The sequence below is a fragment of the Nannizzia gypsea genome, genomic scaffold (genome assembly GCF_000150975.2).
Source record: "Nannizzia gypsea CBS 118893 supercont1.5 genomic scaffold, whole genome shotgun sequence".
Taxonomy (NCBI): domain Eukaryota; kingdom Fungi; phylum Ascomycota; class Eurotiomycetes; order Onygenales; family Arthrodermataceae; genus Nannizzia; species Nannizzia gypsea.
In genome coordinates this window covers 868,635-891,282 of record NW_003345197.1, presented here as the reverse complement: position 1 = coordinate 891,282, position 22,648 = coordinate 868,635, and the positions used below count along the sequence as shown (strand labels likewise).

The 22,648-nt window shown below is 46.2% G+C and overlaps 9 protein-coding genes across 9 annotated transcripts; 5 read left to right on the top strand and 4 right to left on the bottom strand.

Moving 5' to 3' along the window:
* Positions 1-1,391: 1,391 nt before the first annotated feature.
* MGYG_06166 (hypothetical protein) lies at positions 1,392-2,764 on the bottom strand (the record flags this gene model as incomplete). The annotated part of the gene is made up of 5 exons (XM_003171576.1): positions 1,392-1,985; positions 2,050-2,091; positions 2,337-2,390; positions 2,449-2,508; positions 2,600-2,764. 5 exons carry the CDS (start codon positions 2,762-2,764, stop codon positions 1,392-1,394), a joined length of 915 nt encoding a protein of 304 aa, XP_003171624.1.
* Positions 2,765-3,224: 460 nt separating this feature from the next.
* Positions 3,225-5,917, top strand: MGYG_06165 (XPG I-region protein; the record flags this gene model as incomplete). Its single annotated transcript, XM_003171575.1, has 9 exons — positions 3,225-3,243; positions 3,329-3,697; positions 3,790-3,887; positions 3,946-4,791; positions 4,850-4,936; positions 4,990-5,236; positions 5,292-5,523; positions 5,576-5,768; positions 5,825-5,917. The coding sequence occupies 9 exons, from the start codon at positions 3,225-3,227 to the stop codon at positions 5,915-5,917; spliced, it is 2,184 nt and encodes a 727-aa protein (XP_003171623.1).
* Positions 5,918-6,845: 928 nt separating this feature from the next.
* On the top strand, positions 6,846-7,569 carry MGYG_06164 (ubiquitin-conjugating enzyme E2; the record flags this gene model as incomplete). The annotated part of the gene is made up of 4 exons (XM_003171574.1): positions 6,846-6,915; positions 6,937-6,965; positions 7,069-7,219; positions 7,286-7,569. The coding sequence occupies 4 exons, from the start codon at positions 6,846-6,848 to the stop codon at positions 7,567-7,569; spliced, it is 534 nt and encodes a 177-aa protein (XP_003171622.1).
* Positions 7,570-8,280: 711 nt separating this feature from the next.
* MGYG_06163 (NADH-ubiquinone oxidoreductase subunit) lies at positions 8,281-9,822 on the bottom strand (the record flags this gene model as incomplete). Its single annotated transcript, XM_003171573.1, has 3 exons — positions 8,281-8,318; positions 8,380-9,100; positions 9,160-9,822. The coding sequence occupies 3 exons, from the start codon at positions 9,820-9,822 to the stop codon at positions 8,281-8,283; spliced, it is 1,422 nt and encodes a 473-aa protein (XP_003171621.1).
* A 380-nt stretch (positions 9,823-10,202) lies between these two features.
* Positions 10,203-11,466, top strand: MGYG_06162 (DNA-directed RNA polymerase I and III subunit RPAC1; the record flags this gene model as incomplete). The annotated part of the gene is made up of 3 exons (XM_003171572.1): positions 10,203-10,247; positions 10,307-10,411; positions 10,474-11,466. The coding sequence occupies 3 exons, from the start codon at positions 10,203-10,205 to the stop codon at positions 11,464-11,466; spliced, it is 1,143 nt and encodes a 380-aa protein (XP_003171620.1).
* A 253-nt stretch (positions 11,467-11,719) lies between these two features.
* Positions 11,720-13,287, bottom strand: MGYG_06161 (NEDD8-activating enzyme E1 catalytic subunit; the record flags this gene model as incomplete). Its single annotated transcript, XM_003171571.1, has 5 exons — positions 11,720-12,468; positions 12,525-12,821; positions 12,881-12,960; positions 13,080-13,181; positions 13,247-13,287. The coding sequence occupies 5 exons, from the start codon at positions 13,285-13,287 to the stop codon at positions 11,720-11,722; spliced, it is 1,269 nt and encodes a 422-aa protein (XP_003171619.1).
* A 422-nt stretch (positions 13,288-13,709) lies between these two features.
* MGYG_06160 (hypothetical protein) lies at positions 13,710-17,028 on the top strand (the record flags this gene model as incomplete). The annotated part of the gene is made up of 7 exons (XM_003171570.1): positions 13,710-14,577; positions 14,640-14,824; positions 14,928-14,958; positions 15,042-15,128; positions 15,200-15,728; positions 15,800-16,522; positions 16,587-17,028. 7 exons carry the CDS (start codon positions 13,710-13,712, stop codon positions 17,026-17,028), a joined length of 2,865 nt encoding a protein of 954 aa, XP_003171618.1.
* A 518-nt stretch (positions 17,029-17,546) lies between these two features.
* Positions 17,547-19,800, bottom strand: MGYG_06159 (nitrogen assimilation transcription factor nirA; the record flags this gene model as incomplete). Its single annotated transcript, XM_003171569.1, has 3 exons — positions 17,547-17,773; positions 17,831-19,557; positions 19,640-19,800. The coding sequence occupies 3 exons, from the start codon at positions 19,798-19,800 to the stop codon at positions 17,547-17,549; spliced, it is 2,115 nt and encodes a 704-aa protein (XP_003171617.1).
* A 979-nt stretch (positions 19,801-20,779) lies between these two features.
* On the top strand, positions 20,780-22,363 carry MGYG_06158 (fumarate reductase flavoprotein subunit; the record flags this gene model as incomplete). Its single annotated transcript, XM_003171568.1, has 1 exon — positions 20,780-22,363. One exon carries the CDS (start codon positions 20,780-20,782, stop codon positions 22,361-22,363), a length of 1,584 nt encoding a protein of 527 aa, XP_003171616.1.
* Between the last annotated feature and the right edge of the window lie 285 nt (positions 22,364-22,648).

Here is a 22,648-nt window from a genome sequence, read left to right as displayed (position 1 = left end):
CCCACGTATTACAAGTGCGGCAAGTGGGAGGAGTTCCAGCGACAGTTTGCAAAGTGCCGACGATGTAGGAGGACAAAGTATTGCAGCAAGGAGTGCCAGAAGAACGCGTGGGTATACCATCGACACTGGTGCCATTCCTCGCCGGAACATTAGTTCCCCGTGATTTCCTCTCTTTTTCACCGCCTCATTCATTAATATATCCCATCTATACATCCGACGAGTTTCTTTTGTTACGAGATGTCAATGCCTGGCACCATTATTACCACCACCAACCACTACTACTAACATCACTACTAACATCACCACGGCTATCATCATCACCCAGTGACAACCTAATCTGCCTCTCCTACGTTATTGTTTGTTGTTTTCCTTGCTTTTCTCATCTCTTCTGGCATTTGCACGATTCCCCTTTTTGCTTCTGCTTCTCTGTTTCTCTCTCATAATCCATCTTGGACATTAGCAAGCCTGTCTTCATCCGTTCCCCGTCATCTCTCAACTCTACTTGACTTTACCCAAAAAGTCTTCCCTCGCCCTGCTTATCTGTATATTCTCACTTTGCTCGCGACGCATATGCATAATCCGCGTCCGCATGTCCTCGGATTGGATGGCACAGCCAGATCTTCATGCTATTTAAACTACTTAGCGCTGTTCTTTATACATCGTTGCCGTTATCCTGCCTCGCTCCATGGTCGTTCACGGGCGTGTCATGACATTATCCATCTATACCCACCGAACCATCTATCTACCTACTACCTCTTCTACCTTTCTCGTTACACGCAGTTCGTACACTGCTGCCGGCACACGTACTCACTTGCTCAACTTGCTTGCCATCATCACCAACTCGACGTCAATCCATTTGATAGCGTTTGTTCTCGCTCCGTTTCCTAGCAAGTCCATTGTATCTGCCTTAAACGTCATTCATCTACCTGACCGTCCTTCCTTAGCTTGCTTTCCTACTTATATCGTTATCTCATTGTTCATGGCATCTGTTACCTGTTCCAATTCTGTTCTCGTCTCCGTATTATATCATTCCTCCGGTTGTTGCATTTGCTGCATTTTCACGCATGTGACCTAATTGGCTTTGGTTAGGCTAGGTGCGGATGGGAAGGGGGGTGGTCAATAGGATATATCTTTCTCTTCTTTTTCCTTTCTTGGTTTTTGTTCATCTGCATATATCTCTTATCATTATATCTATAGCTTATATCTCCTTGTGTATGTCGTCTATCGGGATTGTATGTATGTAATAGTGTAGTGTAGTGCTGTGTTGATGCTGGAGAATTGATACCGTACATACATATACATCAAACTCTCGAAAGCACATACCACAATCAATGGATCCAATTAAGCCAGTTGCTCTCCCTCCTTACCTACCTGCCCGCCTGCCTGCCTACCTATTCACGGCTGTATTCTCCCACCGAGCTACCATAAGTAGCAGCAAGCCTACTCGCCAAATGCTCCCGAGCAGTAACTACCTTCCCTCCTCCCACATCCTTCCCCAACCCTTCAACAACCTTACTAGGCACAGCAACCAGCTCCGTCTCATGACACGGATGGCAGAAATACACGATACTATACCTATCCCTCCCCTCCCCTTCATTTCCTTTCCCTTCTTCCTCGCCCTTCGGAAAAACAACCCTATGCACTGTAGACTTCAACAGTCCACATGTCCAATAGCTAAGCAAATCACCTATATTAACCAGTATAGGCGGCGCAAGCGTTGGCGAACCAGATACCCCCGCAGGCCGAACAGGCACAGCAGCCCACGTACCAGCTGGCGTGAGAATCTCTAACCCAGGCTGCCCATCCCGTTGGAAAAGGAGCGTTATGCTGCCGTAGTCTGAATGTGCGCCGGCACGTACGTCCACGCCGTGCTTGAACGATTGTGTGCTTGGGCTCTGGAGGGAAGGGTAGTGTAGGAATCGCAAGGTGCTGCCCGATGGACCTTGGGATGGGTCGTGGCGGGACGAGAACCAGTTATGCGGTATCTAGCTGGTGTTAGCTTGGTAGTGGTTTGGTACGTTGGTTATGATAGGGGAGAGGGAGAGGTACGTCTAGGCCTAGAGCGAGGAGGGTGAGGATGCGACCACATGTCTTTTGGCATAGGGATGTGAAGTGGTTTAGATCCTGTTCGTGAGGGAGCAGCGATTTAGGAGTGGTTGGTTTGCTTTGTTATTTTTGATTCACCGAAGTTGATTGCTCTGCTCACGTCAGATACCGTTTGTTACACTGTTGGGTATTATATATGTTAAAGAGGGTGTATACTCCTTAAAGTCTCCTCTCTGGGGTTTTATCGTCGTTAGTTTTGTTTAAGCTGTGTTATAAGACATACCCCGTACCTTCTGGTGTTCCGGGTCCAGGGTCTCCGCATGCATGTCTGTCCAACCCATGTTCTAGCCACATCAGCTTGTTCCGGGCCTTAGTGTCTATGCGGGGACAGTCTAGACATACATTTGACTTGATTGATACTTCCTTTTTCTCTTCGATGGGGGAAGCAAAGAATTCTTGTGCCTGTGTGATGAGTTAGTTTGAATGTTTACTATATAGATCTATAGTGTACAGAATGCTTGATATTCTTGGAGTGAGGAAAGTGGTAGGATACCATTTTAAAGGTAGAATCTATCTCGTCTTTGGAGAAACAGCTGCTGGCTGTATCGACATAGAGGAAGCCATACTGCTTAGCTGCATCGATGACTTGCTTGCCAACCTCGGCGGTTGTACTAGAGATATCGATAACAGGGAGCTGAATCTCTCCTGCGGAGGCCATGGTAGATGTATTCACACTATATAGCCAATATATAGCTTATCTGACTGTATATCTCAAGATAGATAGCAAATTCAGCGTCTCTTTGCAGGGTGTTTTGCTATGTAGGATGAAGCTGAAGTCGCGAACTTCCTTATCGAGATAAGATAACCACTTATATAAACACAATTGCCCGTGACCTGGTTATCACCCTGGATTAGTCATCTTGACGTCGCTGGAAACCGCCATTTCGAGCTTTTGATTGAAAAGTTGATGCAGTTTTAAACAAACCGTCGTCTTCTTCTTTCTTACGTCCTCTCCTGTTTATCATAAAGGCCCTTTGTCACTCGCCTCCGTTGTGTTTTCCTCCCCCTTGCTATCGTCCGCAAGGCAAATCCCCAGGACTCCTTATCGCGTGTGTCAAGCTTCAGCAAAAAGACAGCTAGAGCTGTCCGAGAATATATAATTTACCCCAGATACAACCATGCCTGCAGCAATGTCGAGTAAGTAGCTGGCATAGTTTCTCTTTCGTTTATTCCTCATTTACCGGACAGGCAAAAGACGGTTAAGCTAACATGACATCTACAGCTCGTCCACTTGATGAATGGGTCAACACCCGCACCCAAACATTCGATCTAGCTGTACTCAAGGGCTCAGCGATAGGCATTCATGCCACACACTACCTCGACCTCCATTTAAATCACTATGTGACGAAAGAGCCTCTCCTTATCGCCCTTGGAGGCTTCCCCTTTGCCCTCCAAGCCAACATCACCCGCGAACTCCAGGCGTTGAAAGCAGCGACCGTCACTCCCGTTTTTGTCTTTGATGGCCTTGATGCAGGCAAACCACACCCAGATTTTTCGGCGCAAGCAGAGAACACCAAGGCGTTGAACCAGGCTTGGGAATATTATGATCAACAACAGGCCGATCAGGTTGTTGATGCTTTTAGCGGTGCTGGTAATTAATAGCCCCCGCCGCCCCTTCTCATCCCCCGCACCTTTCAGGGTTAAGCAATTAAAGGATGGCTGCTAAACGTACAATCGGAACAGGGAGCACACATCCTGAGAGCCTTTATAAATTCCTACAGCGAATTCTTGAAGAAGAAGGAATTAACTTTATAGTCGCACCTTATGCGGCCTCGGCTCAGGTACGTGCAAAGCGCCAGGACTGCATACTTCTACTTCTCAGGCTAACACCCTCTGTAGCTGGCCTACCTTGAAAAGGAGCCTCACAGATTTATTGATGCCGTGTTCGGCCCGGCAGAGCTCTTCCTTTTTGATACTGAAAAAATTATTACCAAGATGGACACTGACCAGCGCCACTTTAATTGGGTGACCAAATCACTCTGCCAGGAAGAGCTTGGCCGTCTTTCAAACCAGCAATTTGCTGACTTGTGTCTCCTCCTCGGATCCCGTTTCCTTCCCACATTCCCACCCTTTGAAACACCAGGATATGGTGGTGGAAAGCGGGTCAATATCAGAGATGCCGTCGGGATGTTCAATTCTGCTGGTAGAAACGCGCTTGCTCTGTGCGCTCAGTTTGAAGAGGACCAGAGAGTCCATGACCTTGACTACATGGATCGCTTCAAGCGTGCTTTCATGACTGTTAAGCATCATGTCATTATGGATACAGATGGAAAAGTCGGCCCACTTGATCCAGAGAATGCGTCTTCTGACCTACACGAGCTTATTGGACAACGCCTCCCTGAGGAGCTTTACTTTTACATATCAAAGGGCATACTAGGCTCACGGATCCCTAATTGGCTCACATCCGGCGAACTTCTACTTACCCTTCCTCTTGGCACTGAAGATACCCCTGTCTATCGCCGCCTTCTCACTGAGAACCTCCCTCCAATCAGGACACAAGCGCTGTGCCTTTTGTCCAATTCGCTCCACCGCTTTTATCAGACAAAGGTCATTAACGTCCGAGCCTGGTACGATGACAAAACAGATAAATCAATCCACCTCAAGGACCTTCCCTCGGTCAAAGACACAATATCCAGCTGGCGTCTGGGAGGCAAGCAGATGCCAGAGAATGTACTGAAACGTCAGGTAATTCTATATTTGAATTCTATACATGTACGGTTCAAAGGGTGCTAACAAGTAATAGGAAAACGCCCCACTTCTCACTTCTTGCCTGTCGGCACTGAAAGACCAAGGTTTCGTGCCAAAGTCCTTCTCTCCCAAGGATGCTGCAGTAAGTATATCAAATATACATATGATGTAGTTTTCATTAGCTAACTATTCTAGCCCCTGACGACCAAACAAGAGATAGTCTCCAATGTTACTTGGAGGTTCCTCCAACTACGAGGCTATGTCGACTCCAAACACCAACTCACCACTTGGGGAAAAGCTCTTGAATCCGCACTCTCTTCCCTCCAGCCTTCAGATAACTTAGAGGAACCAACATTCCTGGCTGTAGAGCTTATTCGTCTGGGTATCCTGAGCGCAAAGGACTGGTTCCCCAACACTTCAGGCGGCCCAATGAGAGGATCTGGTGAGTTTACGGCCCACCCCAAGATTCCATATATAGGGTCTAACATTCCCAGCAGATGAAGAACAGAGGAATAACCTCTTGATCTCGCGAGTTGCATGTTTCGGTAAAATCCAGCACAAGCCCATTGGGTATTCTGGACCACTCAGCAGGCAGCTTCTATCATTCCGTTCTCTTGTCAGCACCGTTCGCACGGCTCTTCGTGACTTGATGGAAGTTGTTCTCGCATCGTTGCTGCTCAGTGGGGATGCCAATAGGGAACGTGATGACTGGACTGATTTAAGTCTAAGGTACGTCGAAGATTCCGCTAGCAATGATTTATTCTATCTAACTTGTATCCAGTCTCCCCTTTATCGATGACAATGATTGTGGTCTTGCAATTGCTGTCCGAACCTATCTAGACGACTTACCGCAGGAGCCAGAGCCCACCACCGATGCCATCAGAGAAGAAGTCAAGGCCAAGGGCAAAGAATGGTTCCAGCACAGCCACAGCTTCTCTGAGAATCTAGAGGTGTCCTTCCATCTATGGGATGCGGTAAGCTACCAGTTCCCAATTAGTGATGACTCTATGGACTAATCAAATTATCACAGGTGTACAAGGCGGTCCAGGTGGCTAACAAGGAGTCGGGAGTTGATGCCAAAGTGTGGAATGAGGCCAACCAGTGGTTAAGCTCCCGAAGGTAGTTTCTAGCGCATCGACTATGGAGTATGGAACCATGCATGGATCAAACCGACGAACTATTGCAGTGTGATCTCAACCCTAACCAACCCTCAGTTGTGCTGCAGAAGCCTGAACGTCTTGGCCTTTCAAACCCAGCCACACCTACGGCTGCCGAAAAGACAGTAGCTTGAGCTCACTCTCATATTTAGCAGCTAGCAAACATATCTTATCGAGCACAGTTACTCCGACTGCAAGAGGTAGCTACCGTTGCCCTGCAAGGAGCGTTTTAATTGCTGATACTTTCCTATCGTGATTAATACTTGACGTAATAGTAACTTCTCAGCCAACATGAACATGACTTGGGCCTCCAAATAATTGAAGAATAACGCCTGAGCTGACCTAAATATAAACTACTATGAAGTTACCGTACCTAAAAATAGTTAAATACGGAAAAGCGTTTACACCGTCCCGAGGACCAAGAGCGACGGGAGCTTGTAGGTAGCTAAGTGAAGTCGAAGAAGGCCGTTTGCTCGGGGCCAGACAGTAAATGATATAAACAAAAGACACGCCTGTCTCCTAGCCCAGTGAGATAGATATATTAACTGCCTAGCTAGCTCTTCAACCCGTCACTGTTGCTCTCAGGGGCCTTCACTCAGCGTTCCTTCGCCTCCGGAGCCTCTTAGCTAATTAGGTAGTGAAGTTAGTTACTTAACTAAGGAGCCTAGAACTGGATATCTTCTTGCTGCCCGCCAACTACTGACCAACCGCCGTGGCATGAGATACCCTACGCTATAAATCTTGCTCCATTTTCTGTCTGCTGCTTCTTCTACTACAACTTCTCCTTTTTTTTCTTCTTACAGGTATATACTACTGCGACTTGCAGAGTTGCCTGTTAGCTCTACCCCGCAACCGCAGCTCAGGTCGATAACACAACTTATTATCCAGTGCAGGATGTTTGCCAGCAAGAGGCTGAGCAAGGTATTTCTATATTCCTTCGGAGAGTCGAGATGTATCATCCATCGTCAGTTATAGCGCCTCAGAGCTAACGTGGCTATACAGGAGCTTGTCAAGGTACGACTGCTACGATTGCGCCCACCTCCCTCCTTCTAGGACCTGTCCCACATTACCAGCTACAGCCAGTCTTCGATAGCTAACCTGGATATGCTCTTCACAGATGCAGGGCTCCCTACCCCCCGGGATCGCAGTCGCAAAGGCGGACAACCTAGAGCAGTGGGAGATGGACATTCGCGTGCTGGACGATAATCCAATCTATAAGGACGAGACGTACCGCTTGAAATTTACATTCAGCAAAAACTACCCCATAGGTATGCAGATTGTCTATGGACCGTTGTAAGCATATCGACTGACGATGCTCTTCTTTGGAATGCTAGAAGCTCCAGAGGTTCAGTTCATCTCCTTACCGCCGACATCAGAGACACCGCGCCCAATACCTATGCATCCCCACATATATAGCAACGGAATCATATGCCTGGATCTGCTCGGTTCTGCGGGATGGTCGCCCATCCAGTCCGTTGAGAGCGTTTGCATGAGCATCCAGAGCATGCTTACGGGAAACACCAAGAATGAAAGACCACCAGGTGATGAAGACTTTGTCAGACGAGATACTCGCCGCCCACGAGATATCAGGTTTATTTATGATGACCACACTGTCTGAACGGAACAAAGAGCCCAAACAGAAGTACGGAGACAAGGCGTCCTTAAAAAGTGACTCCAATTGTTCGGCTATTGATATTGCTGTTTCTTTCACTTCGATAAGGTGAATTATTTCCTTGCCCAACTTTCCAAACGTCGCCATTATCATTAGATGGCGTTCTGACCGTTTGTTTTTGGTATGTATGGACTATTGGTGTTATTTTCTCTCAGGCACGGTGTTCCGGACCGAACACGATCGTTACATTGGATACTCTAGGACTCCTATCATTACTTTTTTGTTATTCTTATTTTGGATGCATCGTTTGTTGCAGTAACAAATGCAAGCTTATATCAAGTACCAATGATATCAGTTGCCTGCCTGCAAGTTAAATAGCACTATGCAAGAGATATTTACGGTGAAAATGATGCGCAACGGAAGGAAAGAGGAGGTAAAGTCATAATGAGACAGATGATGCATATACAGTAGCAGATAAATAAAACTAGGGCTGGGCTCCAAGCTTAGATCTATCCGTCAAAAGGTTGAGGTGAGAAGAAGAACGAAAACAAGGGACGACCTCACCCATTCTTTTACGTTACACTTCTAAGATAAAACGACAAAGCTTACTTCGAGCAATAGAAAAACACTGTCAAAGGGGAAAAGACGGAAAGGAGACAGAACGAAAGAAAACGGGAATGAACGGGAAGAAGTATATTATATGCTCATGATACAATGTCACCTATCGACCTCACCGAACACGAGATCCATGGTACCTGCAAAGAAGTAAACGTTAGTTTATATTTGAATATCACGTTTTAGAAGCAGTATGCTTACCGATGATAGCAACAGCATCAGCTAGAAGATGGCCTCGGGAAAGCTGGTCAAAGCACCCAAGATGCGCGAAACCCGGGGCACGGATCTTGCACCTGTAGGGTCTTTCACTACCATCACTGACGAGGAAAACGGCCATTTCACCCTTTGGAGCCTCGATGGCAGAATAGGTTTCTCCTGGTGGCACGGTGTATCCCTTGGTGAAGAGCAAGAAGTGATGGATCAAAGCTTCCATGTTCTCCTTCATGGCTATACGCGGGGGAGGGCTGATCTTATAGTCCTCAACACGCACGGGTCCAGCGGGGATTTTATTTAGGCATTGGTGGATGATGCGAAGGGATTGACGGAACTCCTCCATTCGGCAGAGGTATCTGTCATAGCAGTCACCGTTGACACCGACAGGAACGTCAAATTCAACCTGTCCATAGGCGTCGTAGGGTTGAGACTTGCGAATGTCCCATGGAACTCCTGAGCCTCGCAACATAACACCGGAGAAGCCATAGTTAAGAGCTTCAGCCGCAGTTACTACACCAACGCCGACAGTTCTCGCCTTCCAGATTCTGTTATCGGTGAGAAGTTCCTCGGTCTCATCAATGCGATCAGAGAACTGAGTGGCCCACTGGTAGATGTCATCCAAGAGGCCAACGGGGATATCCTGGTGAACACCTCCTGGGCGAACATAAGCTGCGTGGAGACGTGCGCCAGACACTCGCTCATAGAATTCCTATTTCTACACGTCAGTACTGTTGGTATTATCAAAGTATTCAATGGCTATGGGCGTACCATCAGCTTCTCTCGCTCCTCGAAACCCCACAAGAATGGAGTCAAAGCACCGACGTCCATAGCGTGAGAAAGGACAGACATGAGATGGTTAAGAATTCTAGTAATTTCACCAAACAAAGTTCGAATCCACTTGGCTCTCTCGGGGATCTCAATGTTCAGTAGTTTTTCTACCGCCAACGAAAAACATTGTTCGTTCGTCATCATAGAGACATAGTCTAATCGGTCGAAATACGGCAGAGCTTGCATGTAGGTCTTGTATTCAATCAACTTCTCCGTACCTCGGTGCAAAAGACCGACGTGGGGATCAGCGCGAACAATCTCCTCTCCGTTGAGCTCCAGGATCAATCGAAGCACGCCGTGGGCAGCGGGATGCTGGGGACCAAAATTGACGGTGTAATGGCGGATCTTTCGGCCATATGTGGTCTCGGACTCGAGTGCAGCTGGAGAAGCATCGGTCTTGGAAGTATCCGGCTTGAATGCTGGGTCTGTGGGGATCAGTCTGGTAGCCTGGTATGCTTCAGCGTAGCGGCACGGCGCAGAGGCAGATATCGACCGCGAGAAGGTAGTCGTCCTGGATGTTTTGGCGGAAATCGACCGAGACGAGGGACTCAGACAGAGCCGCTTTGGCACATGGCGTGCGAGAAATGTGATGGAGGAAGCCATGGCCAACGGACGGGGAGGCTCAAATAGCAGCCCCCAATACGACCTGGACAGATCCTGCTGTGAGCAAAGATGGTGTTTTGCTTGTTCAATTGATCAAGTCTTCGTCCGCTTTGCTTCGTTCGTTTCTGGCCAAAAGTTGTGAAAGATGCGGTTGAAGCCGTCACGTGAGACATGAAATCGAAATGTGGGGTTTCTGATTGGCTGGGAGCTCCCTTCTCACCAAACAGTGCAAAATTTCTTTTTTAGAGCTTTTGGCTACTTAGTTAATCAAGAAAATATTCTTTCGGTTTTTGATTGATTGATACTCCGCAGTTAAACAGGAGAACACCTCTCGAATTGCCCTACAGGCAGACGGCATATACCCTATCTATTAGTCTGAGATGGCGCCCAGAATTGCGGTCCCAGAGGAAGTGCAGCGGCGGAAGGTATGTCTATGGACGTGCCAAATACAGAGGGGGACGAGAAGTTGACTGATATCTCGTAGATAATTGGCATCAACCCGGAGACGGTCACAAACCCTTCAGCGACTGATTTTCCAAGTCATTGGCCAGGTGAGAACCATGCGTGGTCCATTGACAGGTTCAGGGAGGTAAGTTGCTGCGGATCTTCTATCCAAAGTAGCGTCATTCTAACAACACCTTGGATTTAAAGGGTTTGAAAATAGATTTTCACAAAAACGACCCTCTGGAAGCTTCATTCTCACTGATCGGGGTTGATGCTGCTATCGCGAACGCATTTCGCCGCATTCTCCTTGCCGAGATCCCTGCGCTCGCCATCGAATATGTCTATATCCAGAATAACACATCAGTCATACAGGACGAAGTTCTCGCCCATCGTCTTGGATTAATCCCACTTAAAGGTTCTCTTGAAGGCTTAAATTGGCTTCGCTGGTTTAAAGCACCAAAGGAAGGTGATCCAGACAGTGGCAGCACTCACGAAGACTCAAACACCATCGTCTTGCGGCTGGTAAAAGAATGCACAAAGAATCGTAGTGCACCCCCAGGCGAGGAGGACCCGACTATACTTTATAACAATGCGCATATATATGCTAAAGACCTCGTCTTCGAGCCCCAAGGACGACAGGAGAAATACTTCCATGGGGACGGTGCTATCCAATCATGCAACCCAGACATTCTCCTGGCTAAACTAAGACCCGGACAAAAAATTGATATCGAAATGCATTGCATCAAGGGAATAGGAGCAGATCACGCAAAATTCTCACCGGTTGCTACTGCCTCATATCGACTTCTACCTGACATAAAGATACTCCGCCCTATCCTCGGAAATGACGCAATCAAGTTTGCAAGCTGTTTCCCAAGGGGTGTTGTTGCAGTTGAGAACGTGACTGCTGCAGAAGCCGCACAAGTGGGTAGCGGTTACGAAGGAAAGGAAGGAGAGAAAAAGGCTGTTGTCGTTGATCCTTTCAAAGACACAGTTAGCAGAGAATGCTTGCGCCACGATGAGTTTAAGGATAAAGTCAAACTTGGCCGGGTACGGGATCATTTTATCTTCAATATTGAAAGTACCGGGCAGTTCAACAGCGACCATATGTTCTTGGAAAGCATCAAGGTTCTAAAACTCAAGTGCCAGAGATTGAAGCGGAATGTTGCTGCCTTGGCTGATAACACAGACACACATGCGTAAATTCAGTCGCATCTACGGATCTTTCACCAATGTACATGCATACCTTCTGGCGTCAAAAAGAAAAGTTTAGATGGATAACCGGGCGTACCATACATGATCGTTCTAAGGCGTTTCTTCTGGGCGGCGTTGTTTTTTTCCTTACGACCATATACGATCTAGCTATCATAGTGTAGTTGGAAATATCAATATTTTTCAAAAAGGCCTTTTATTAAACAACAGTGATAAATTCTATGGACAAGCTGAGCCGTTTTTATCAGAAAACTAGTTTAAATCGGAAGTCAATTGTGAAAGCGGGATCGCTCACTGCAACCTCCTCACCACTTTCTAGTAAGTCCTTCAGCTTTTTCTGTAGATTGTGTCTCGTCTGTTCCTCTAACTGTGGTGGAAATCGTTGGTATAGAGTCGTTTGCTCTGTTCTCAGACTTGGGGATTTCAACTGTGCCTCAGCCCTCTCCCCGAGAGACTCAATGAATTGCTCCAACGTCGATTCTGGGCTCACTTCTATAGTTTTGGCAAGGTTTCCACAAACTGGGCAATCTTCTTTCTGCTCCACCGCAAATGTGTATGTGTAAACACCTTCCTCTCCGGCGTACATCATATAATTTTCCAGGTATGGATTGCAAGACGTTGCTATTTTAAGGGCTTCGGAAGTGCAAGCCGCTGCAATAACCGCATTTGTTGAAGCAATCGCTGGGATGATATTCTTTACCACTCCTTGAGACATGGAGAAAGTAACACCAGGAATCGAGAATTGTTTTGCTCGCTCAAGGGCCGTCTGGTAGATCCATGTTACGTGTTCCAAGTCGTCACCATCAAAGTCTTCGCCTTTCCTTTGCTCACCCCATGCAATTTGATGGGCCCATTCAATACAGTGCTGGGGCTGTCGAGGGATAGTTGCGATTGTACATAATGGGACTGCCGCACGGGGGGCATGCATATCAAGTTGGCACTCAATGCATGAGGTTAGTGTAGGCAAAATGACCCTAGCTTGCCCCTTGAACCCTATACAAAAAACTGTCAGCATGAAGTCGGAAGGGTATTGATCGAACGCGTCGTACCCTCTGTGCCACCGTCTATGAGAGGCTTCAAACTCTCCGGATTCTCCGGATCAACCATCCCCACAGCCATAGAATTAATCCACCGACGAGCTTCAATGCTGTCCAGGCCGCAAACAATGATTTTGAACTGCATGTAGTACTCCTCATCTTTGTCTTGGATCTTCCCTACAAACGGAGTGATCTTGACGCCCTTCACACGCTTCTCAACGAATGCTGCAGCAACCTCAGCTTTAGGTTTGCCAACATCAGCTTGACGGAACAAGAATTGGCGGTTCAAGTTCGAGATATCAATGGTATCTGTAGAGTGTAAGACAAGTAAACAAAGAGTATCACCGATATGAGCAAAGAAAACATACCCATATCTATCACGTGGATATCCTTAAAGCCAGACAGCGCAAGGTTTTTCAATATCTCACACCCTAAGCCTCCAGCGCCTCTTAAAGGGGTTAACAGCTGTCTACAAGGAACAGAACATAAGATGGTTTATTCTCACATTACCCTAGCAAACCGTTAATACCCTTCTTGTCTGTATGAGATAAAGGTTTCAGAGCTTACAGAATCTTTGATGATTCTAGGCCAGCAATAGTTTCCGGTCCAGGGACCCAATCCGGGTCACTATATGGACCCGACCGCGTCAGGACTCGATGCAAATATCTCCTACCACCATGTTAGTGTTTGGCCAAGAATATATACATTTGGTCGAGGCTATTATAGTAACACACCATCGATCCGAAGCTTGTCCATCAGGCATCGAGCTGCCCATTTTATAGCAATTCCTCTTCAGGCTAAAGCTATCCGTGGTAGCCACTCTCAAAGCTCCTATCAAGAAACTACCGGCTACCAACAGTCCAGCTATGCAAAGCGATTCTCTAAATCAAGCTAAAAATGTGATATAAGGGCAGGATTTACACTTATATCTTTCTTGAAATGTAGCTTGAGTTCAACCACGTAGTGGTTTATACAGCTTGCAAAAAGTTGTAGATTCAACTTGACGTTTCTTCTCACCAAAGGCAAAAGGGAGACCCCGCTGACCAAGTCACGTCACATGACCGCGTTTATCAATAAGATGATTTAGCTTACGTAATCCACACCTACTAATAACCATCCTGATATCAGTTTCATCAACACACAGCCCTTGTCAATCCATACACGGGATATTGCTGGAGCATTACAACACCCATAGCCATGGAAGGACTTCTTAAAGCTGTCAAGTCGCCGGAAATCTCCGAAGATCCCTTAATACCACAACCTCCTGTTCAAGAAACTTCAACTGTTCCGCGGATCTCAGTCATCGAAGATGAACAATCTGAAGCTCAGATATCATCACCGGAAGATGTATTGCAAAAATTAAAATCCAAGCCATCTATATCAACTTTATTAGAGGTATTGAAATTTCTTGATCCCGCCAGGCTGGAGGATGGAGATTTTAATATCATCATCCCAAGCTCTCTTGGAGCTCAAATACTCCATGCTTTGATCACAACTACCATTTGTGACCATTGGGATAGCTTAGGGATGGAATATGGACTAGAAACCTCATACAAACTTTCGTCCAGGAAGACACCACAAGCTATATTATTAAGATGTGTGAAGAGTCCTTCTGGAATTGGAACTTTACTGGCTTATATCCGAAGTCTTCTCCCGAGTCAAAATCTTCCGCATGGGAAGAAGGCCGGCTCTAAGAATGGATCACTAATACAAGATGCTCTATCCTTACTCTCACACCTATTATCACCCAATGACTTACTTTTCCAGCTATTTACTGATATACTCCGGCTCAATGACAATGCGGTCCAACAACAGCTTCTCTTGCAAGAGGCTGTTTCTCTCCTTGCATCTGGGAAAGTTCTATCAATTGCTGCTGAGTCATTTGGCTATACAGAGTTATCTATAGAATCTTCCCCTCACTCCTGGATTTCTAATGGGAAACTCTATGCTTCTTGGCTAGGGAGAAATATCAGCCATATGGCGTCTCATCTCCCTATTGATGACGATCAAGGTTGGAAGTATCTGGGTGTATTTACTAGCCGGTCACTAAGCACTGGTCAGACAGGTAAAACCCTCTCCCCTCAACAATATAGTGACCTATAACTAATTCGGCCATTTAAATGATAGATCAAGTGGTTGGTGAGGTTTTAAATGGCCTATTATTCCAGAAGGACAGGCCAGGCACCGAAAAGCTCATTAACCTGCTGAAAATCTTGCGGCAGCATGACCAAAGAAGAATTTTAGAATCAATTCTACGTTACCTAGAAAGGACTTTTTTGATAAATCTGCTAGAAAATGAAAAGAGCAACGTGGTGGATATTTCTATATCTACCGTCTCAACAATTCTATCACTGATACAAGGGATGTTGCCATTATGAAAGAGATTCTGAAAAACTGGCTTATCTCGGGGAATAGGGAGGTAGCATAAACAGCGTTTTTATGCGCCGTTCGCTTCTGGCTACTCTCGCTTCCGACCCCAGGTAAGCTTTCCATTGTTCCCGTATCTCTTCCATCGCTAACAATTATTAGACTCACTTTCACAAATATTTACAAAATCAATTGATCTTTTTGGAGATAAACTCTCAATCAAGCATTCCCCTATACTAGCCCAAGAAGGTAATTGTTACCAAGCCAATTTGCAACATATTAGAACCACCTAATCTGATTAAACTGGTTTGGATATATAGCGAATGCACAAGTTATCCTCCTCGCTGCTGGTTACTTGAACAGGCTTGAAACCACTGATCTATCCGGTCTCGTTCAGTCCAGTTCCTATCTATCTGCTATTTCGAATCGCCTTGGAGCAGCATCCACTAGATCTCGTTTCTTAGGGATGGTAGTTGGCACTTCATTATCCAAGCTGATTGATAAACCCGAAAGCCGCATGAAATTCGACCTGGCTGAAATGGAAAGCGACGAGGCTTCATGGTTCTTGAAATTACCAGATACCCAGGACCGAGTTGGAACGCTAGAGAACTTGAAAATCTCACATACGTTGCCCTCAACGGGAATAAACGAAAGAAGAGTCCCAAATACCAAACATAAGCAAAGACAAGAATCCAATGCAAAATCGGCGGCTTCCAAAATATTGCCCGTGGAAGATTCAGATGAATCTGATGAGGATGGCCTTACCCCGTATCAAAAACCAGATACGGATGCCTCTGATTCTGACGATGACCCAACACTTATTCAGAGATCCAAGCCCACCCCTCCTGTGTAAGAAACCTCAACCCTATTTTCCCTTACTTAACCATCTAATGTTGCTGATAATTCTATGTCCGCAACAGATATATCAGGGATCTTTTAGTCTACCTTCGTGACATCGACAATTATGACCGTTATAATCTAGGCATTTTGACTGCACCCAGCCTTATAAGGCGAAAAGCGGCCTTTGGCTCCGAACTAGACGAACACATTAATGACCTTGCCCTTACCCTTACTGGCTTGCATGACAAATATAATATTCCAAAATTCCAAGAATATCGCCTGCAGAGCCTGGTCACACTTATTGTTGCACGCCCACTGGTTCTAGGTTCATGGATAGCGAATGCATTTTTCCATATTGATTTATCCCAATCCCAAAGATCCTCGTTACTAGTCGCCTTTGGCCTAGGAGCTAGAGAACTTGCAGGGTACAGGGAAGAGGATAGTAGGGCAATGGGCCTTCCCCCCGCTCCCACGGACGCATCTTTCCCGTCTCAACGACTCCCATCTCGACTTGAAAGCCAATTTGACCCAGCTTCTAAAAATACCCCAATTGAGGCTATATCTAGGAGTATTGCCCGAAGCTCTCTAGAGCCTTTAGCTCTTAATGCTGCAGACGCACTGAGCGGTCCAAATGCCCTCAAAGTTCGCACATTTTCGTCAAGAATGGAAGTGGAGAAGAAGAAGCACGAACGAGAACAACTAAGAAGGGCAAAGTCGATTCCAAAAGATCTACATAAAACACTATTCGAAGCGTTCTTCCGCCCATTAATCGGTGGGTTTAGTCTAATGCTTTATTCTACTTCGTATGTATACATCAGCCCAAGTTTAATCTAGCATTAGAAACTAAGCGTTAACTCGACTATTTAGATCATATAACGGCAACAACCCATTTCTCTCCCCTCATCTCCTTTCCTTATTTATACAAACTGTCAACATTGTGATATCGACCATTGGGCCGAGTTCGGTTAACCAGCCGACCATAACTTCCGATGTTCTAACACTACTGATGTCACTCCATAACTCCCCAGTTGCTACAGAACCAACTGTTCTTTCCGCCATACTGTCACTTTTTCTTGCCGTAATGGATATTAATATTGCATCCGGAATCTCTGGGGAAGAACGTCTTGTCACCGAATTCACAGAGCAAGTAATGGAGATGCGAGAATGGGTTGGAGGAATTTTTGAAATAACCCCAAAGGAAGATGATCAAGTCAGAATGCTGGCCGCTGGTATTATGGTAAAGTTGGGAGAAATCGTGAACCGATACCAAGGCAGGCTCTTTGGAATAAATGCTGAGTTTTCATTCTAGGATATATGATTAGATTCAAGATCTAATCTATGATACAAAGTGCCAATAATAGCCATTATATCAATCAAACAGTAGCATTACTCTATACGATAGCCCCTAAACCGTGATAAAAACGCCTGCTAAACTGTAGATCAGTACTTCAATAATGCACCAGCTTAACTCCTTCAGTCCCAAGTTTATCGAGAATATATATAATTCTATATCGTCATCCTGTTAGTCGCATGGACTCTGTAGAGGACATAGTTAGCTGTAATCTTGGATAATTTCAAATACAGAAGCAGATATCTTAACGTACTCCGCCATACATTCTTTCACCTTCTTAGTAATATGACATCACTACTGCCGCTTGGGACACTAGGATTGTTGAATTAGCAGCAGTTTAATGATAGGGCTTAATCCGTCCCTAGAATATGGACCTGCATCCTGATTATAAATTACGGCGACGGAGACTCAATCTCCGTTGACCCACAGCGGTAGCGGGATTAGTCAGGAGTTCAAGGAAGGAGAGAAACGTCTCTCTATAGCCTGAAAGCTCCATTATTAGTGAAGTCCGAGAAGGCCGCTGTTTCTCCATCCATAAACCCATAAAGTAGATCTTCTGGTCCATATGGATTCATTCCATAATTTTGATCAAAATTTTCAGGCTGGTTCGGCTGTTGCCCTTGGGTCGGAGATTTAGATGGGAACATCCGTAAAATGGCGTCTAAATCCAAAGAAGATGGGGAATGTATATCAATAACTGGTTCTATTTAATTGTAAGCACACATACCACCAGACAGAGTAAATGCAAATGATAAAATACCTGACACCAGTTTTAGGCCATTATCAGCCATAATTTTTCGAATGATACTCGCAGTCTTAGATACACCGGCATTCGGTTTCGAGAGCTCATCAAGGCTATGAAGACTTGCAGATAGTATGGAAGAATTTTCACTTGGCTGGCTACCATCGGTTGCCACAGCATTGCGAACATGAATGGTACAGGCAACGTACACTGCATAACTCAGCAAATATGCAGCACCTCGAAGGGTATATGCCGATTTATATGCCAATACTATGCTGGTTATGTTTTTGGCAGCAGAAGTGCAGCGTTTCCAAGAGCTAGCCGGTGCAACAGCAGAACGAAGATGGCCATCGGCTATGAATGGCCGATGAAGCAGGATCACTAATGAGTGATATAAAGCATTGAGGATCATGACATTAGGGGCTGGACGAGCCTGGGCAATCAATGGATTGTCTGACCACGGTTCGAAATTAAGGTCAGACGGGAGATTGTCCTTCCAGGATATCAATGCGTCATCGATTGATTGTAGACTAGCTCTTGCATTAGCAGCAGTAGCTCCCACCACGTAAAAACGATTGATAATTTTGGTCATGATCTTGGAAAGAAGACATAACTGTTGAAACGTTGTAACAGAGTGGATTGGAGTAGGAGCACCAGGCATAGCTGGTAAAGAGTCAGATGGGAGCCTAGGGTCAACATAAGGTGTCCAAAGTTCCTTCTCTTCCATGGTATCCATAAAGTTGCGTGACACATGTGTATCCCTTATGTGAATGGCCATTGGTCGTCCCAGGTACAAACTCTGTAGTTTATCGCAAATGAATGCGCCCCAAAAAACGCGGCGTCGTATCTCAATATCCTCTGCGTTTGCAGTCGTGGCTTTATAATCAAGGTGAAGGCCAAGATCATAGACCATTCGAAGGGCATATCCAGTATAGAGCCATCCCTTAGATGTTTGACCCAATGCATTGTAGGTTGATCCAAGAAGCAAAAGTCCAACTAGAGTTGCAATGGTAGAAGAATTTAAAAGGGACTGGTCCGCTAGTAATTGATCACAACGGACAAAAAACCGACCACCTGCAGTTTCCGGGTCTACCGGATTATCCCGAACCTCAATTCTCTGTGAATACTTGCAGGAACATGCAAAAATAGCATTCATTAAGAATTCAGAGCAATAGGGTCCATTCTGTATCAGATCCCTCATGACTGCTGGTCTATATGTAAGCAGGAAACTGTGATGCTGTCGATTCCAATGGAGGTCCAGTAGATGAATAGCAAGCTCCACCGGAACGCCATATATCTCCCGCCAGCACCTAATATCGTGCTCTCGTTGACGCTGGAGTATTGCATTTGCTATGAGCTGATTTCGGACATGTTCAGTGACAGGTGATTCTTTTGAAATTACGGGCTTCGTTGGTCCTTGCAAAGCAGACGAAGGGCCGAATGTATCGACTCTGCCGCCTTCGTCGACAGAGAGGAAAGGGAGAACATCCAGATCCTCATCTGAAGATATACCATCATCATCAGAGTGGTGAGACTTCGTTTCCCGATTAGCTTTCTTTGGTCCCAAAGGTGAAGGGGTAAACGGTGGTGGTGAGCCACGTTTGAGCTTCACAGAGCCATCTTCGACTGGAATAGACTCCAATAAGGTTTCCCGCTCTTCCGGAGTGGCCTTTTTTAAACGTAAGATCATCTCCTCAAACTGTCTTTTCTCATTTTGGAGAGCGTTGACAATGGCTGTAGATGGACTATTCTCAGTTAGTAATGGGTGTAACTCCTGGGCGAACAACAGAATTGGCGCTGCCTGCAGTATACCGCCGATCCACCTACCGTCTTTTCGGGACCTCTAATATATACACGCATTCTCTCTTCTGATTGATGCATGAGCTACAGCTTGGCCGCTGGGTATCACATTTGATCTTCCGAGCCCGGCAAAATTGACATGCTCGGGCCAAGATCTTTGGCGGGCCATGATCATGAGATTTGGTCATTTTTGCAAGATTGAAGCGGGAGAACGGAGCTCAATAATCCAGGTTCTATCGTCCTTGCAAGCGAATCAAGTGGATTGTCGTTCTTTGAAGCAGCGTACCATGGCCGCTAAAAGACCAGGTTGATATTGGCGGGAATCGTATTATTTGCCGAAATCGACAATACTCTCAGGCTAGAATAAATCTATCTGGTGCTTAATCATGGCCCTGATCGTATAATCATCTCGTCATGAAAAGTCTGGTATAAAATTTTCTTATACGCTGTCGGAGTTTGGAATTCGACGTTGCTTTTTAGTTACAAGGAGAGGAAAAAAAGGGTTCCAGGGCAAGCAAGCTACCACGTGACTGACAAAGAAGGACTAGCGCCCTGTTTGAGCTGCCGAGCAGGGGTTCGCCCGAAAGACGCAAAAGGATAAATTGGACGACATCGCGCTTCGATGGAGGTTCAACTTCATAACAGCGCGCTTGATATTGGCTTGAGCCCTTCATATAATGCAGATACTGGCCGGCGTGGGTGAGAGGGGTCGTTTTCCTCGTCAATGGCTGGCTGTCACCTGGCTCACTTTAGGCCATGGCTGTGGTCAGACCCGTGACTATTGATAATACCAAAGGATTCAGAACGCTGGCGGTTCGACAAGAGCCCACTGAACACTGATCTACACACTAACCATACCATCTAACTTATATTGAAAGGCTCCATTAGGCGGTTTCGGTAGTTAAGATGTGGAACCGTGACGCGGAGGACAAGTCTCCGTCAACATTGTGGTCAGCATTTCGGCCGCTCGAAGGAGAGCCGAGTCGAATATCAACTTGTGTACTCCGTGCCAGCGAGATATTCCTCACAGTAAATAAACCACGGCGGTTAAAGAAACGGTATTGTTATTGTAAGTTGAGGTTATCAATTATCCGGGGGAAACATTCATTGATCCAAGGAGAGGAGCGCACATAGTCAGAACCACAAGTGATATCTAGAAATTCCAGCATGGCAATCCCACAGGAATGCGATGTTTTAGTCGTTGGCAGTGGGAACGCAGGCTTCTCAGCCGCTATTTCGGCTGCTGAACACGGTGCCAGGAATGTCGTCCTGGTCGAAAAGGCTCCAGAAGAATGGGCGGGAGGCAATACCTATTTCACTGCTGGTGCATTCCGAACAGTCCATAGTGGCCTGGATGACATTCTTCCGATTGTGAACAATATTCGGCCTGAGCAAGCAGGTATCATAGATATGGAGCCGTATACCGTCGAAGAGTTCACCGAAGATATGTTAAGAATGACCGATGGACAGACAGACCGGGACCTTTGCAAAGCTCTCGTCTGGGATTCAAATGCCACCATCAAGTGGCTTGCAAGCCTTGGTGTTAGGTTCCAATTATCATTCAACCGACAGTCCTACAAAGTTGATGGACGCTATAGATTTTGGGGAGGTATGTCCCTGAAAACCGAAGATGGCGGGTTGGGTCTTATCCAGGACTACCAGGCAGCGGCACGGCGTAAGGGCGTCGCTATGTTTTACTCGGCGCCGCTGAAAAAACTGGTTTCCGATCCTGTCACTGGCATACTCTCTGGGGCAGTTATTGAGAACAATGGCAATGAAAAATATATAAAAACCCAAGCCGTGATACTAGCTGCTGGAGGGTTTGAATCAAACCCTCAGATGCGCAAACAGTATCTAGGCGATGGCTGGGACAAGGCTTTCGTCCGTGGCACCCCATACAATGTTGGTGATTGTCTTGAGGTAGCCACTCGTGATATGTCGGCAAAACGAGCCGGAGACTGGCGTGGATGTCACTCAGTCGCATGGGATGCCAATGCTCCTCGCTCTTCCGGTGACCGTGCAATATCAAACCAATTTACCAAGTCGGGTTACCCCCTTGGATTGATGATCAATGCAGAGGGAGAAAGGTTTGTAGATGAGGGTATAGAGATGAGAAATTTCACATATGCAAAGTTTGGCAGAGCCATCCTTGCGCAACCCGGACATATTGCATTTCAGGTCTGGGACCAGCAGGCTATTTCATGGTTACGGGAAGAAGAATACCGTCCAGAGGTCGTTGAGCATATTACTGCCCCTTCAATCTCGGAGCTTGCTAAAAAGTGCTCTCGTGTTGGACTACTAGATCAAGAGACCTTTATCAAAACAATCGCCGACTATAACACCGCAGTTTACCAGCATCGCCGGGAGAATGCCGACGCTAAATGGAACCCAGCAATCAAAGATGGACTGTCCACGCAATCTCAGGCCGGTGGCCTGTCCCTCCCCAAGTCTAACTGGGCTCTCCCTCTCGACCAAGGACCATATCTGGCAGTGAAGGTTACCTGCGGCGTTACGTTTACGTTTGGAGGACTAGCCGTGACCCCAGAAACGGCTACTGTCATTTCTTCGGCCAACAATAAGCAGATCCCTGGCCTCTACTGTGTAGGAGAGATGCTTGGTGGCCTCTTCTATGGCAATTACCCGGGAGGTACCGGTCTAACCTCTGGTGCTGTCTTTGGTCGTAGAGCTGGATCAGCAGCAGCTAGTAGAGCTCAGGGTGCAGTTTCATGCCACACTTCTACTAGTGTATAAGTTGAACCAAAAAAGGAGCTCCTTGTACGTCGGCCGTAATAATCAGTTAATTGCATCCTAATGTTATCCTATGGGTGGTGTGATATTGGCCCTAGAGTTGATACCCCTATGTTTGGGTCCAAATGATATACAAAATAAAATTTATCTACCCTTTACAATATTTGCATCTTCCACGCCATCTTTACTGGGTCTGATGTAACTATGTCCCAGCTGTAGGTTCGCATGGCCCCCTGAATATACTATATTCCCTTCGCACATTGTCGAGGCAGTTTCAATGCCGCCACC